Genomic DNA, 16,698 nt, shown 5'->3' with positions numbered 1-16,698 from the left:
TTGTTTTATAAACTGTTAGGGTGCCCTAAATACCTCTTGGAGTTAATTCATCATATCATCTGATAGGGGTTTTTTCCCCTCAAAGGCAGTATGTTATATTCAGGGATAAGCATACATTCAGAGTATCTTTCTCACTAAACAGTCCAGTGATGGAAGTGATAGCAGCTAAAGACTTTGAAATCAAACTTGGCAATCGGTATTCTTTTTATATTTAATCAGCTTTTATGACTGAACCCAAAGCTGTATCTATGACCAAGCAGCAAGCCCAAGGCTCTACTCTAAATTAAAAATCAAACAAAACTACTGTGAAATTTTCAGGAAGATGAACGCAAAAAATGTGAAAAGCTGAGTTCAAATTCTCTCACAGAAATCTTTCCCAAATTTTAAGTTTTTCTTTCTTCGTAATCCTCCTATTTTAAGCAATCTCTATGTGTAAAACATAGCATGATTAATTTTGATTAAGCAATAAAGCTTTAGGAAACAGACAGGAGAACTTCTGAAAGGAGAACACATTTCTCCCAAGGCCATTAATCACTATTAGCATTAAAATAAAAACGTAACAACAACCATCTAAGAAATTATGTGAGCAGTTTCCAAAAATACAACTTATATTAATTTTCCCCTTCTTCATTCCAACAGTCACAAAAAAACTGTGTTAGGAGAAATCTGCTCGAAGAGAAAGTCAAAAGCTCAAGAAAATGTGGATAAACGACAGCTGAAATTAGCCTTGCTTCCTGTGTCTGTGCTTTACAGTCAGTTTTGATTGCATGACCACATCCAGAACCTCTCTCTATTTTGACTGACCCAGGAACAACCATTCAGAATTTCATTACCATTTGTGGCTCAAGGTACAGTTTTTCTGTACAATTATTCAAACCTTACCATAAAGGTAGATATTTCCCATTCCTAATATTTCTACTAAGCATCCAAGTGTTTTAAACCTACAATATTTTAATGAAAACAAATGCAAGACTGGAGATGTATTACCTTGGTTTTACAGAGATATTGAAGTTCTTATCAGAACCCTTAGCAATGAAGCAGACAGGACTGGGAGCACTGGCATTTCCCTGGTCCTTGGATGTTTGCCTTTGCCACCCTCCTTATACCTCTAGAACAGTTTCAATTTACCTGTTATCCCTACATTGCATCCAGTCATGTGGATGGAAGTTGAAATAAGAAAAAGAAATGGATCTTTAATCATCTTAAATATTTTCATTTCACCTTAATACCTCATGTAAAATTAATTGCCAGGCTTACAACCCAGTTTTTAAATTAAGATGCATTTTTTTCCTGTTTGTTTATCAACCATTGCCTCCTCTCCAGCCAAATGCAACAATGCAGAGTAACCAGATTTGGCAGCCCAAGTGCTGGCTGTCCACTGCTGCAGCCACAGCGTTTGCTCACTGTCACTCCAGTCACAAGGGTTTAGTCCACTTGTGCTACACTGATCCATATAACACTGATTTTTCTACTCCTCTCACCTGTGAAACTGCTACCTGCTCCTCTCAGAAAACAAATATAATTTTATTATATATATATTTAAGCTACAATAACTATTAATCATTGTAATTGTTATATGCTAATTGCCTTTTTCTCTGTCTTAAGGATAGAAAGAGCAGAAAGTGACACAAATCAGGGTAAGACTGAAGGACACCTCTTGGTACCACATGGACCATCCAGGCTGCCAAAAGGACAGATGTTCTTTGCTTTTCTCCTGAAAAACAATTTCTATCTTCTGTGAAGTTAAATCCAAATGGTCTTTTTAGTTCCAGTAAATACCCACTAGAGATATCAGTCTTGTCCTTTGCAAGCCCTATCCATGTGCAGAACCTTGCTCACTCACTCCAAACAGCCAGATTGCCAGTCTTTTCGAGCCCTTACCCCCTTATCTTAATTTTCTGTTCTTTAAAAACCAAACTAAACTGCTGCGTTTTCTCAAAATATATCTTTGAAATACTAAAGTCAAACCACACTACCACTTGTCTCTGTTTCAAATGCAATTCTGTAACATCAGCAGACTTGGACCAGCTCAGGTGATTCTCTTCAGTGACAGAAAAAAAACCTCTCAAATTTCTGTTCAATTTTTTTTTATTAAAACCTTCTTTCCTTCACTTAATGTAATTCAACATTCAGTATGCTTATAGTGCAAAAGAAACTGTTTGAAATCGTCTGCAGGTCAGGCACTGGTTTCCCCTGAGTAAATTCTGTTTCCCTGTTGGATTTTCCCAGCTGGTCTTAAACCAGCATTCAATAAAATCAAATACCAATGTTTAATATCACACAAGTTCTTTACACGTGTACTGTAGCACTGTTTGCAGCATGCACACTGGATACTGTTCTAAGAGGCAAGAGCTCTTTGTTAATTACAAATCAGCCAAGGCTTGAAAAATTTAATCTAAAAAACCCCCTTCAAATCCCCACACGATTTGCTATCAATGTCAGTATCAGTAATACAACTACTCTGTTCTATTTACCGAAATAAAAGACCACATTATAACCTCCCATACCAATGACTAAATAACATTTCCCTACAAAACAAGAGAGATTATAAAGTACCCTGCATGTCATTTGTCACAGTAGGACTTGCAAAGGACACCAGAAGGTGACTTACATTTAATTCTGTCTTTACTTTTAAAATCTATTAAAATCTATCCATCTCCTTGGCAACTCAAAACATATATTCCTCCCACACAGTTTGATTGATAGTTCATAGTTTTTATTTTACAGCCAACCTTTTGTTTGTTTGAAAATACATGAAAACTGTCTAGCTGATCCTAATAATCTTAAATGATACCAGAAATCTGTATGTAAATGAAAGGTACTGCATATATGGCTCCTTGTTATACTGTTGTTTAAACCCAATACACTGCCATAATATCCTGTGCTCTTCAAAGCAAAGTAACTTTCAAATCAATTATAACAGATATTATCAGATTTTAATGGTGTAAGACTGTCTTACAAATTAATTTTATTTTACTCTCCCAAGAACTTGCACCTACTTTTAATTCCTTAGAGCTCAGAGTCTTCCACAAATCAACTATGAGAGACTGACTACATAAAATTTCTTAAAATTAAGGAAGGAAAAAAATGGAAACCTGCTATAACCTTGAAATATGAACCACTTGAACTGAACTTCAGCAAGTCAGGGCTAAGGGGCGAAATACTGAAATGGATTGCATTTTATAGCAGGAACTTAATAAATATTAAGCGTAATTTGTACATGAATACAGCTCTTCCAAGGAAGAACTGTAGAGAGAGGTCATGACATCCACTAAAGACCTCCAAGAAACCATAACTAATAAATAGATGTAAATTCAAGTCTCAATTTGACAAAGCAAGGGAAGAACTTCTACTCAACTTTCCAACACACCTAAGCAGCATAAAAGTCTCTGATTTTACCTACAAACCCTTCTAATTGCCTAAGATAATGAGCAGCTATAAATCACACTGTGACACTTTTACACTGAGGTCTTTATTCTGGTCCCCACAATTCAAGAAAGATGGGACAGACTGGAGCAGGTCCAGGGGAGGGGCACAAAGATGACCTGAGGGCTGGAGATCCTGGCCTGAGAGGAAAGATGAAAGCAGCTGAGTCCTTTCTCCCTGTGAATCCCATCCCAGTACTGCAGTACCAGCACAGCCTCCCTTAGAGAATGAAGGCTCTCAGGGAAAAGACACAGGGCAAGGGGTGTAAATTGTACCAGGAGACTTTTCCTCCCAATACAAGAGAGAAACAGCTTTCAGTAAGGACAGCCATTCACTGGTTTTGGACAGGGTGCCACAATCTCATGTAGGACCCCCTTCTGACAAAAGGTTGGGCCAGATGAGATTTCAAGGTCACTTCCAACCTAGAACATTACACCACGGTTTATCTCCAGCTTCCCCCTCCATGAGTAAAGATACTGAATTATAAAAATATCCACCTTCAGCATACAACGCTGAAGTGTTCATCACTCTGCATTCTCCAAATCATTCGGTACACATCCATCACAACCCAATCAAGAAAAATCTTCAAGTATTTTCTAGTAATCAAATAACAAATCTGCTAAAAGCCTCAGATTCAGTTGCTAAGCAATGAGATGATTTCTCAGTGCACTGTTCCCTCTGAGGAACTGAAGAAATAGATGCTCCTGGAAGTGGAAATATTTACTCTTAGTTTCCCTTATATGCTGTGCAGCACTTCAGGAGACCCATCAGCTGCCCCAAACTCCTATCTGAGTTCCTGGTCACTCCACGAATGTTCATTCTTCACTCCAAACGTAGAAAGATATAAAAATATCCATCCCACTGCTGAACACTATTATCCAGAATCCTGTCTTCTAAAGTGATAACTGAGTCTCTCTGTTGGAGTCAACTGAGGCCAGACAAGCTCTTCAGATTCTTTTAAAATGACTCTCACAAACCTGAACAATCACCCTAAAGGGATTTTCCTTCAAGGTTACCTTGAAAATGACATGAAAATGAGAAAGAGGAAAGAAAGCTATGTATACAACCAGTTGCATTTCTCTCCATCTGTCTTGGTACAAACACCTCATCTTTCCAGCAGTTTGCCTGCACGGAATTTAAGGGTGTATTGAATATGCTCAGCCTTCACTTGAAGGAATTCTCTTCCTTGAAGGGAGACCTTCAGATGCAGCACATCCTTTTTAGGTCATGTCACATTTTCTTCTGTCTATGTATTTCAGAAAATTCATCACCAATTCCATGTTTTATCAGCTATGGAGCAAAGCACATCTCACTGAATAAAAATGTCTCCTAGAACACTCCCCATAAGAGTAAACGACCTTAGTGATTCAGTGAATGGCATTTTTCAAGATGAGTTTTAACTAGTGCTTCAATTTTAGGGACAAACCCCACCCAAATCACATAGCTGCAATTGCACCAAGTCCTGCTACCCACTCTCTTCCTTAATAGGATCCCTTAGGAAATTTTAATGGAACCAGTGGGAAATTGGTTTCACATTGAGCTGGCAAAAATTCCATCTATTCCTAACACCATTAGGTCTTACTCCTGAAAGTAGACAAGAAGTTTCCCCACACATCCCCCGCTCCCCTTTGCATAAAAGTAGCAAAAGAACGTTATTGATCTGACCAAACTCTAAATTGGGCAATTATGTTTGGTCTCTCTACAGTCATCTGCTCCTTCAACAGAAATAGTCCTCACATCACATCTTAGACTCTGAGGAATTTTTTTACAGTTAAAATAGCTACTGTGCACCAATAGTGAGCTTCAGTGATCTCCTTAGCTGACTTAAAAACTCACAGGAGTCTTGTTTGACCTAATTAACAAAAGCTTACAGAGAACTTGCAGATCCTTTATTTAGAAGTAGTATAAAAATAACAAATCTTATCAACACATACAGGGTAAGAGAGAAAGTTAACAACCTTACTGGTATCATTTTGCTGTCTCAACAGAAGTCAGCACACTGGTGTGGGCAGCTACCTGAGAGCTGCACACACCCATTTCACTGCAACAAATGCAATTTTGCATCTTTAGCCACCTCTGTGCCTAAACAAGTCTCCCCAAGGTTTGCTCTTGCTCTTCTGCTCTCTCTTCCTTGTCCCTTTAGAGTAGGCACAAGAAGAGATCCAGCTGCTTACAGTGGTGCACTAATAATCTCACTTTTCCTTCCTCCTCCACTCTAAATTAAGTACAGGACTGGGGAAGGGAATCACTGGCATCTTTTGCTTATTGCCTTGGCAATACTGGGAAACAATAAGTAAAACCCTCTTCGAAATTGCCTAGGCTTCCACAAAAGGACACAGTTATTGTGTCCAGATGAATCTAAAGAGCAACAGAGAGTATTGGAACCAGGCAAAACAACAAGATACTGTGTCTGGGCACCTGCTGAGAGTATCCAAACTGTAAACACACTCACTAACACACACACATCTGCGGTTAGCAGGTATCACATTATCAGCAACTCCAACACAGTACAGATTTTAAACACTGAGATCCACGCTCAGTGAACTCTCTCCCAATGATTTTTACAACAGCAGTGAAAGTAGGAAAACCCAAACCAACTAGGTCAAATAGAACAGTGCCAGAAATTAACTACTAAATCTCATTGTTTCAGTGCTCATCTCTGGAAGCCTGGACACAGGATACAGCCTGGATAAACAGACAGATCAGAAGGCAAAGAACTGCTTTCCATTTTCCAGTGGCATGACACTGCCTCGTCTGCACACAGATTACATATTGAAATAGGGGGAAATGTGCTCTCCAGATAGAATCACAGAATGGTTTGGGTTGGAAGGGACCTTTAAAGCACATCCAGTTCCACCCCCTACAATGGGCAGGGACACCTTCCACTGCCCCAGGCTGCTCCAAGCCCTGTCCAACCTGGCCTTGGGCACTTTCAGGAATGGGGCAGCCACAGCTTCTCTGGGCACCCTGTGCCAGGGCCTCACCACCCTCACAGCATAATTCTTTTTCCTTGTATCTAGTCTGAATCTGACCTCTTTTCATTTACAATCATTACCCCTTGTCCTATTGCTATGGGCCCTGCTAAAAATCTGTCCCCAGAACCATTTAAGCTGTATCATCTTTACTCCTTTATTGAATAATAAATATTTAAGTCTTATTCTTGATTATTCAATTATTTTTAAAAATATTATTTTTAAGTGGGCATAGAATTTTTAACAAGATCATAATTTTTGCTAAAAATCCTACCAAATATAAATAACAGATTCTGATAGTTTCCACACCAGTTTTATTTGTATTGCTTTCCAGCTGGAGAAAAATCTCTGGCATTTTAAAAAAAACTTGCCGTTTTGTCAGCATTTAAAGAGTTATATGATCAAAATCCAACTACTCAGAGCATAATTTGTTATCACAGCAAAGCAGAGAACACATCATACATCTTCCTATTTCAAATTGATTTCAAGCACAGCCCTTTCTCTGTGAACTCATTACAGACAAATGCCTTTTTCTCCTCAGACTAAAACTTGGCTTTCACCTTGATAGCAAAAATTACAAGAATATCACAGCCCTGTGTAATGAAATGATCTCAGGCTAACCTTTCTAACATATATTTCTCAGAAATCTAAACCAAAATTGCTGCACAACTCCTGTAACTCAAACCCATTCGAGCTTCCCCACGCACAGTTTATTCCCAGTACTAGCACGGACTCTCTGTGGTCGGAAGGAAATGAGGAAGATTCCCAATATTTTACACCAACTAATTTTCTGTGACTGTCTCAAAGCTGTGCTTTACTTCACCCTTCCATTTCTCACTGTTCTCCTCCTCCTTCCAATTTTCTGTCAGCAGAGCTTTCCTTATCTTGGAACAACATAACATCCCTCTCCAGGCAGTGTTTTAATCACTGCAGGTTTCCTGGGTATTACATCCCAGCTCCCATTATTTAACTGAGAAACAAATACAAACCTCACAATGCACCTCAACAATACTACCAAGGGGGATTTTTAATTGGAACAAACGTGATCTTTCAAGCCACAATCCAGGTAGGGAGCTTACCAAAAAGCATGAGATGAACATTTGAGCCTATTTGGAGGTGTTCAGAGAGGCTGCCACACTGTTTGGCAGCCCCACCACCCAGTGGAGTGCCCTTTGCAGGCATTGACCTACTGAGAGTGTCTTTGCAACAACCAGCACTTGAATTTCCCCTACAGTAAGAAACTTTTCTACAAAGCTGACTAGGCACAGCAGCATGATAAATAACGCTAATTACATTTCTTAGATGATTCTTATTACAGTTTGGAAATAATAAAAATTTCTGCTGGTGCTGATCCAACAACAAACAAGGATTCCCATTTAGTCTTTCAATATATTTTAAGGTATGTCCTTACATAGCTTCCAGCCTGAACACCAAGGATGAAATTGTAACCCCAGCTCTGCCACGGGCACCTCAGTGCATTTCCTCAGGATTCCAGTGTACAGCCCACAGATGGGACAAATGTCTGGTACCCACTTAACAATGGTGTAAATTGTTTTTCAGCCAGGAAAACTGTGGTACAGTATCAATGGTCTGGAGATAAGAAATCTCTGAAGGTGCTCAAACATTGGCAGCCTGGCCCAGGGATGCTGCAGAGTCTCCACTGAGAACCTGGCTGGTGCAGTCCTGCCAGCCTGGCCTTGCTGACCCTGCTTGAGAAGGCAGCTGATGATCTCAAGAAGTCTCTTCCAATCTAAACCAATCTGTGATTATTTCTATATTAGGATTTTTAAACTTTTTAAGTTTTTGGAAAAAAAACCAAAAACCCACAACACAGAACAATGTGTTTTCGACTCAGAAGCCCTGCCAGTCTTTCTCATCATGGAGCAGATGCCTCCTTCCAAAGTTCTATGAGAACAGTAAATTCTTTCCCCTGTTATTTAAGAATACAATAATGTTTTGCACAATGTTATAAGAAATATAATGAGCTACAACAGAAAGCAGTCCCAGAAAGAAAAATCACTAAATGAAAGTCTATAGCTAGAGCTTTCTCTCTCCTTCCCCTCAAGGAACTGGTGTTAACAATAAAAAAGAAATACTTTAGTAGAAAGAAAGTTTAAGTCGTTTGTAGGTAAAATGGTTCCCCTTTTTCCAATTTAATACCATTGCCAATATTACTGTTATCTCCAGCTGACACTGAGGGAAGAGGGAGAAAAGAAAAATCTTGCAGGAAGAAAACAGAAAAGATCCCTTTATCCCCATACACCAGAGAGGCAAGTATGTGCAATGGGAAAAGGAGGAGTACTAGGTGTAAAGAGTGGTATAAAACACGGTATATACCACATTCCCTGCCCCTCCTCCATTAGATCAGAGGCTCCTTTCCAAGAAAAGGCCCCCATAGAACTGGGACCATCAAGAGTAAAACTGATTTCCTAAGAGCAGATTGCTTTCTGAAGTACAGAACACAGCTGGTTATGCTGGAGATGCACTACTCACTCCCCTGGATCATTGCTGGGTTTATTTCCTAGACATGTAACTGTTGTCACTGCAGGTTTAAATGAGAAAACAAAGCTGCTGCAGCTCTGTGTAAATGTATTTCTCTAAAGGAAGGAAATGCAAGCTTAGACCATCTACAGTTCTTGATCCTAATCCTAACTTAAAGGCTTGCAAGTACTCAGCTAAAAAAGAGAAAATAAAACCCATGAAAAATATACCTTCAAATGTTCAAATTTTTTATCTGCTGTGTCATGGGCTGTAGCTATTAAAATGTAAGAAAAGAAGAGGGATGAAAACAGTAGGAGACATTATGTGGCAGCAACTGAAAATTATATAAAAAAAGATGTGTACAAACTCAATACACTTATCCTAGCATTTACTTCTAATTTATGGAGGAACAATTGTACAAAACGTCCTTTCAGACTTTAGACACTAAAACAACAACTTACAAACTGTGCTGAATAATTTTTGAAGTCTCTAATGGGACTTACAGAAGTATCATTATTTCTTACATATTTAATAGCACTTTGAAATCGTTGCCTTTTTTAATAACAATAAAGCTTTCAGATCTAAAAGGTAAATTCCAGAACTGCAGAAATTCCCAGCGTAGCCCACGTGACTCTCACATGAGCCATTACTCTGCAGTTAGGGAAGCCCCATTAAATACAAGGAATCCAACAATTCTGATATTGATTCGGATGGATTTTGAATGCACAAAGGCAGACAACGTTTCTCCCAGGGTATTGGAGATGTGCGAGGAGAGGAGCACTGCTCTTACCACATACAGCTGTTTCCAGAGCACGGCCCATTCCTGCAGCGTCGCTGTGACTTCAGTCACTACAGAATCTTCAAGAGGAACAACGGTTTCATATTGCCTGTAGAAAGAGGGGGGGAAATTAGGAAATGTATCCTGGACAAGGTAGAAAAAGAAATGTGACAGCACAGTAATTTGTAGAATTCTAGAACTTGAATTTGTTCAACATAAGGAGAATATCTTAAGAAGATCATTTTAAGTGTTGTAAACCTGAAGCAACTCCAGAGTCATAGCAACTGTTCCTCCGTTACATTCCCCAAGATTAAGCTTATGTGAAGCATTTCCTGGTTACCTGTTCAGAACACATCATTTCTAATCAAGGTCAATGAAAAGTTTTCATTACTACAGCATGTTAAATTAACTTGCCTGTAAAGTGGGGTCCTTCACAATTTGGATCCTTTCCCTAAGCCAGTCCACCTCTTTTTCCCCCTCCAATAATGTTAGCTAATATCATAACTATCCAAAATTCCTGCTGTCTACCATCCCGTCCTACACAGAAGGTTTTTTCAGCGCTGCAGATGAAATCTGAGGGATCTACCCTCTAATCAAAAGAATAAAATCTGTTCCTTTGTGGTAAAGATTTTCCAAAACCATTAAAGGAGAACCACAAGAGTGGTTTGGACTGGAAGGGACTTCAAAGCTCATCTCATTCCACCCCCTGCCGTGGGCAGGGACACCAGGTTGCTCCAAACCCCGTCCAGCCTGGCCTTGAACACTTGCAGGGATGGAACAGCTTCTCTGGGCAAACTATGCCAAGGTTTCACTACCACAGCCTAGAACAGGTCTTCCTTAAATGTAAACCCATCATCCCCTGCCTGATTCCTACAGACCCTGCCAAAAGCCCTGTCCCTGCCATCTCACAAGCCCCTTTAGATTCTGAAAGGACACAAGCAGCTCTGTCCAGAGCCTTCTCTCCTCTCCAGGCTGAACAACGGCACCCCTCCCTGCCTGTCCTCACAGAGATGGCTGTGTGGTGTTCAGCTACCTGCCAGGTTCAACACACGCTCTGTTATTTCACAAGTTCTCAGAATGGTACTTGAAATACATTCTGAAATAAAAAAACATGAAATACCCGTGCCCCTCTGGTTCAGAACCGCATTACATTCTATTGTATCAATTGGTGCTTTGATACTTTTAAACAGTATATGAGCTTTCCTAATAAGTATATCAGCTTTCCTAATAAGTACCTGAACTGGTTGCCCTTCACAAACTCTAAACTAACATCAAGGACCAATTAACTACACATCACAGGGAACTGCTCCTTCCCCTGAGGAGAGTACACATTAGCAGTGGTTATTCTATGCAAGAGATATCATTTTATTACACCCCAAAATTATGAAGCATCAGTACTACATCTGCCCTTACAACGTTTACTGAGGCACTTTAGGAACAAATCTATAATTCGAATCTATCAGAAGTCACCTGTTTTTCTGCAGGTAGTTCACTAAGTGCCATTTAATACATTTTATCTTCCACATTTAATTTGTTGCCTCAGGTCACTGTCTGAAACATTGCAATTACAAATCTCCACGAAGCAGCCTTTATCTGGAATATGCAAGTAAAAGCAGCTGCAAAAACACAAGATATTGATTTCAGGAGTCTCAGTCAATTTCACAGGAAACTTTGCATGTTCCAGAGCCTCCAGTCAGTAACTTCCCTGACACGACATTGCCACCAGTGCTGTTATTCTCCTGAACTGAAATAAACTCACTGCCAGCAACACAGGAGCTACAAGCAAAGAGGAGGACAGAAGTTTTCAGCAGTGCACTTCAGTCACTCTTCGGGCAAGGTAGGGAGGGCTGGAAAACATCCAGGGTAACACAGCCACCTGTCAGCTGTGACTCTGAAAACCTGTAGATAAATGAGATGGGCCGTCTACTGACTGGTGTCTCCGTAAGAAACAGAAAAATACAGGATTTTGCCAGGGAGAGAACAAGCAGAAATGGAAGAACATAAGTAGAGTTCTTTAAATGCATGTGTTTCAGATGATACCTCTAAAGTTACAATTTTTTATGAGCCAAAGCAAACAAGAGTAACCATTAGACCAGGTTTTTGCTATAATAAAAACAACAAAAAAAATCACTCCCCAACTCTGTAGAATTACATTTATTTTCAAACCCTCACTACACCAAAAAAAAAAAAAAAAAAAATTACAATGAACTAACATGTCTCTGTAAGTTTCAATAATTATTTCTGGAGCTTCTTAAAAAGAAGGAAAAATACTCACCCTCTGTTACTGACAATTGCCTTCTTCAAGTGAATATAATTTGCAGGAAAAATCCCCTGCAAGAGGAAAAATTCTGTACGTTAGAAAAATACATTTGCAGTTTTTAGCATTGGTAACCTAAGCCAGAATAAATAACTGCCAATATATCTATTACAAACCCCCTAAGCAACCATTGTGTCAAAGCTGCCAGTCGAAACTCCACATTCAGATTAGTAACAATCGACTGGTTTAGTCTGTCTTAGACCAGGACAGCACCCTGGACCAAACCTCCACCTGGGAAGATCAGAAAAGTGGCAATTCTGCAGTTGGCAGCAGAGCACCAGCAGCTCCCAGAGCAGGCAGATAGGGGTGACACAGACAGAGGCTTCAAAAGACAGATTAAACAAAAGCTAAAAGCCCACCATCAAATCTGCATGGAGCCCCCATGGACAGAAGTATTCTATTACTTGCATACCCTGGAGCTGTCAGTTTTGCTCCCTTTCCAAGGAAAAGCTGTTCAAACCCACTTGGAACACCTCTGGTTATTTTTGTTTTGCTGTTCCCACGAGGGCTGGACTCTGACCTTGCTTGTGCCAGAGTGCTCTTGTGAGTTGAGACATGGGGAGAAGGAGTAATTTAATCCAACCTTTTCCCAGTGTTCCACATTCTCTGAAAGGATGCAGCCCTGAATCCTCACAGCAAAGTCTGTCAGTGTGTAAGAATACAGAAGCAGCATTGGAAATCTTTGGATTAAAAACCAGCTGACAGCCTCTGATAAAAATGTCAGCATTCAAGTGTGGGCTTTCAATTTTTAGAACTTTAAAACCATACAATTTAGGAAGAAAAATTTTCAGGAAGGGGGGTGGTTTGAAAGGAATACTAAGTAAAAAAGATTCCAAATGCTAAGGAAAATTCCTTCTGGTCCACAGGCAAGACTAAAATTATAGAAGGAAAAAACTTAACCGAAGAGGAATGGCTTCACAAGGAAAACAGCAAATGTGCTTGCTTTCAGTCACATTAAAATCCGGGAAAGGAAGAAATGCTACTTCAGTTTCTTGTTTGGTTCACTTCCAGTTAATGCTGCCTATTTCTGGTATCTAAGAAACCAGGGAAGGTTTGAAGGGCTCTCCTATCAAACCTGAACAAATACACCAGCAAAAGTACCAATACACACAATGACTGCAGACAATTCATTAAAAGAGTGTTATAGCCATGACAATGTAATACAGGTAATATTATATTCCATAATACAGGTAAACGTGAGCAACCTGGTACTTTTCTCTCTTTAAACACAAGTAATATTTAAACCAACAGATAATGAAGTGAAGCTCATACAGAAGCACCTACTGGCATGTTTGGATACAAACATTTAAAAAAAACTTAGATGTACTCACAAAAACAATCATACTACAACAGTCAAAAACGTTCTCCAAGAGCAAAAACAATAGAAAAAAATGGAAAATAACCAAATCCAATGGTTAAACTGTAAAAACCTGAACCCCCCGCAACAACTTAAAAAAATCCTTTTTCAACAGACTTTTTTCAAAGTTGTCTTAGATTAATAATTCAACTTATTAAATGTGTTCTTAAAAATGCTGCATTTAAGCAATGCAATACAACCCACCTATGCTTTTCTTAGGGGAGTAGGGTGGAGAGGATCAAATTGGATGAGATTTATAAATGTTGAAAAAATTACATGTTACATGTCAGGAAGGCTTCTGATCCTTGAATGATTAATGAGTATCACTCAATTTAAAAAGAAATCCAATCCTCCCACAGGAAAAATTTAGAGAAGGATAATTAAGTTTACAGGGTTGCAACAGCAAAATGGATTTAATCTCCCATTAGATTTACAAATGTATTCATGCTTACCTTGACACAGGGCTTCTTAATGGAAACACCTCTGTACCAACCTGAAACCAGATAGAACACATTATAATTATTTGTGGCACTGCTTTCTTTACATAGAAGCAAACTGACTACAACTATGCATTTGCTGAGATCACCTAAAAAATCAGCTGTGCCTCGCATAGGTGGAATATTTAAAAGATTTTTTTGCTCAGGTTTTTTGTAAAAATTACTTTTATTTTGCTCTGCGATGATGACAAACCCTTAACAACCAGCAATGCTCTTGTTTCTTCCCACCAAGAATAAAAGCGGATTTGCTAATCCCTGCACTAATAATCCTTAGTCACTGTGGCAAAGATTCATTCAGTGCTCAGGGAAGAGTCTGCACTCAACACTTCTCTTCCAGGCTGGCACATGAGTCTTGTTGCAGTGTTTATCTTGACAAAATCTCTAGACTTCAGAAACCTGTAAAAGCCATTATCATACATTTCTAGCGTGCTTTAAACAAATATAAATTCTTTGCATGTATCTGGTCTTCTGTAGGTCTGAGTAGAGAACAGGATTTTAGGATCTAATTTACACACCCCATTATTATTATTATTATTATTGTATCCCCCATCAGGAAACAGCTCCAGACAGGATAATAAATGAGGAATAAAACACAAAGCTGCTAAAGCTGCAAGTCAAACACAAGAAGCCAGTTCCTGCTGCTTCCCCCAGGTGACAGCAATGTCACTGCAGGATTCAGCCGGGAATAAAGGCACTGAAAACGTCACCCAGCCGAAGAGTGGAAAAGCAGCTGGGCCTGGAGCAGCCCCAGGACCGCAGGGGGACAGTGGGGGCCAGTTCTGGGGAGGGGTCCCGCCCTCCCTGGCCATCCCAAATTCCTGAGCAAACTTGGCCAGGCCCAGCCCCGGGCCAAGCTCAGCCTCAGGCGTCGTTAGCAACTGCGGCCAGCGTCAGCCAGGCACAGCCCAGGCCTGCCAAAAGCCAACACTTCCACATCAGCTGCATCCACTCCCCAGAAAAAGTCCTCCCATTTTCCCAGTGAATTCCCACTTACTGTCTTTCCCTCCCTTATGTAAAACCGCCCTGGCAAAACCTGACAGTAATTTGCTATGGAGAATAGAGAAGAATGGAACAAAGTAACCGGGTATTTTGTCTCTCGTAGAAAAACAACTTCAGATTTGGTTGAATTATGATAAGAGTCTCATTGGGAGGATCAGATGTGGGGAAGAAGGCCTTGAATTTGCTTTAAACACAGCCTGATAGTCTTGAATTTTTATTTTGTTTTAAAAGAGAAATCTGACTCAATATGAATTCAAGACAATTGCAAACCGTAGTACAGAAAAAAATAAAATCCATCTTCATTACACAAACTTCTCATGAAGATAGGACATAACACAAAGGTTTGTTTTCCTAGGAAATCATTGTTTATATATATAAAAAAATATTGTTGTTTTGAATTCATTTTAGTTGATCAAACTTCAGGGCAATCATTGCAATATATACATACATGCACAAACACATACAGATCCTTAACACGAGTGATTTCTAGAACTCCACACAACTGTGCCCACACCTGCTTTGGAACAACAGATGCTTCGTATTTTTAAGGTCGCAGAAAAAAAAATAAATGCATTTATCCTGTGATTCACTGTTACTAATATTAAATACAAGTCTGTACCTCAGGAATAACCAGACATTTAAGCTCTAAGACAAACAAAATGGCAAACTTTTTGGTAAATGGGGAAAAAAGTGATTTTATTCAAGTTTGTGAACAGACCTGTAAAAGAACAAAACCCAGGGAAGGGAGTGACCATTAATAATCAGATCTGCAGGGCAGCAAACAAAACACATTTCCAAAAACCTACCTCTTTTCTTAAGTTCTTGTTCCTCATTCCAAAACAAATTTTCAAAGCTTACAAGCTCTGTGTTTACAGATTTGTGAAAAACAGGCAGGGAAGGACCCTGAGAAATCCTCCAGCTCATCCAAGCCATGTCTCTCAACCTCTCCTCACATTTACTCTGGTTTAAACAGCATACAATTATTTATTATACCTAGGTTCTAAGGTATTTCTGCACAAATCCCAAGAAAGCTCTATTTCTGTTACTCCACACAGACCAGTTTGAAAGCAGTGGCGTTGCACAGGAAACTTTTTAGAAGAAATTTCTTCTACAGATCAACATTGGCCAGTAAAACTGAGGGTAATGTGGAATTTTGGTATAATACTTGGAAATCTGGCATATTTATGTCAAGTGGAGATTGCAAATCCTCACTGGACAACCTATTTTGGTGGCTCAGATAACATACATGCCCTTTACAACCTGAATTTTCTTCGATGCTATTTGAATATTTATTTTTTTCTTTTGGACATCATGGAAAAAATTTTGTTGACTTCCCACTTATAATTTCCTTCATATCTTTGAGAAGTTGTTACATTTCCTTTAATCTTACAATTGTGCTCTCCAGATCTTAGTTGTTCTTTTATTGTTTTTTCCCCTTTTTAATGTGGTATAATTTTTTTCAAGTCACCCCTCTGTATTTTGAGTTTCTTTCAACCTTGTGCAAGCAAGAGGCAGTCGAGGAGCTCAGCAGAAGCTGAAATCCCCACAATGTAAAATGCACAAGTCCTTCTGTATCGCAAAGTAAAAGCTATGGGAAAAGGTACAATGCTTTTTTTTTAAAAGGTGCATTTAGAAAATTGCATCTGCATTACATTATTCCCTAAAATGAACTAAACCTGCATTCTGGAATTAGTCTTAAACACATTAATATTGATGTAATCATTTATCTTAAAGAGCATTTGTTTTGGAGGATTTAATGACAATAGCCATCAAATCCAGGCAGGTGCTTCAGCTAATTGTGATCCCAACAAGCACTCCCTGGTCAGACACAACACTGACCAACAAGTTTAAGAGGTCACTGCACTGTAAAT

At 39.3% G+C, this 16,698-nt stretch overlaps 1 protein-coding gene across 14 annotated transcripts in view; it reads right to left on the bottom strand.

Moving 5' to 3' along the window:
• Positions 1–16,698, bottom strand: part of DOCK3 (dedicator of cytokinesis 3) — a 183,938-nt gene that overhangs the window by 143,215 nt on the left and 24,025 nt on the right. For all 14 annotated transcript variants that reach the window (XM_058422182.1, XM_058422187.1, XM_058422184.1 and 11 more), the window contains exons 3-5: positions 13,784–13,824; positions 11,933–11,988; positions 9,670–9,766 (exon numbers count right to left, since the gene is read on the bottom strand). In XM_058422182.1, coding sequence (XP_058278165.1) covers positions 9,670–9,766; positions 11,933–11,988; positions 13,784–13,824 — 194 coding nt within the window. The remainder of the gene's footprint in view (positions 1–9,669; positions 9,767–11,932; positions 11,989–13,783; positions 13,825–16,698) is intronic.

The sequence above is a fragment of the Hirundo rustica genome, chromosome 12 (assembly GCF_015227805.2).
Source record: "Hirundo rustica isolate bHirRus1 chromosome 12, bHirRus1.pri.v3, whole genome shotgun sequence".
NCBI lineage: Eukaryota > Metazoa > Chordata > Aves > Passeriformes > Hirundinidae > Hirundo > Hirundo rustica.
Note: the sequence above shows the minus strand (reverse complement) of the source record. Positions and strands in the feature narration are given on the sequence as shown.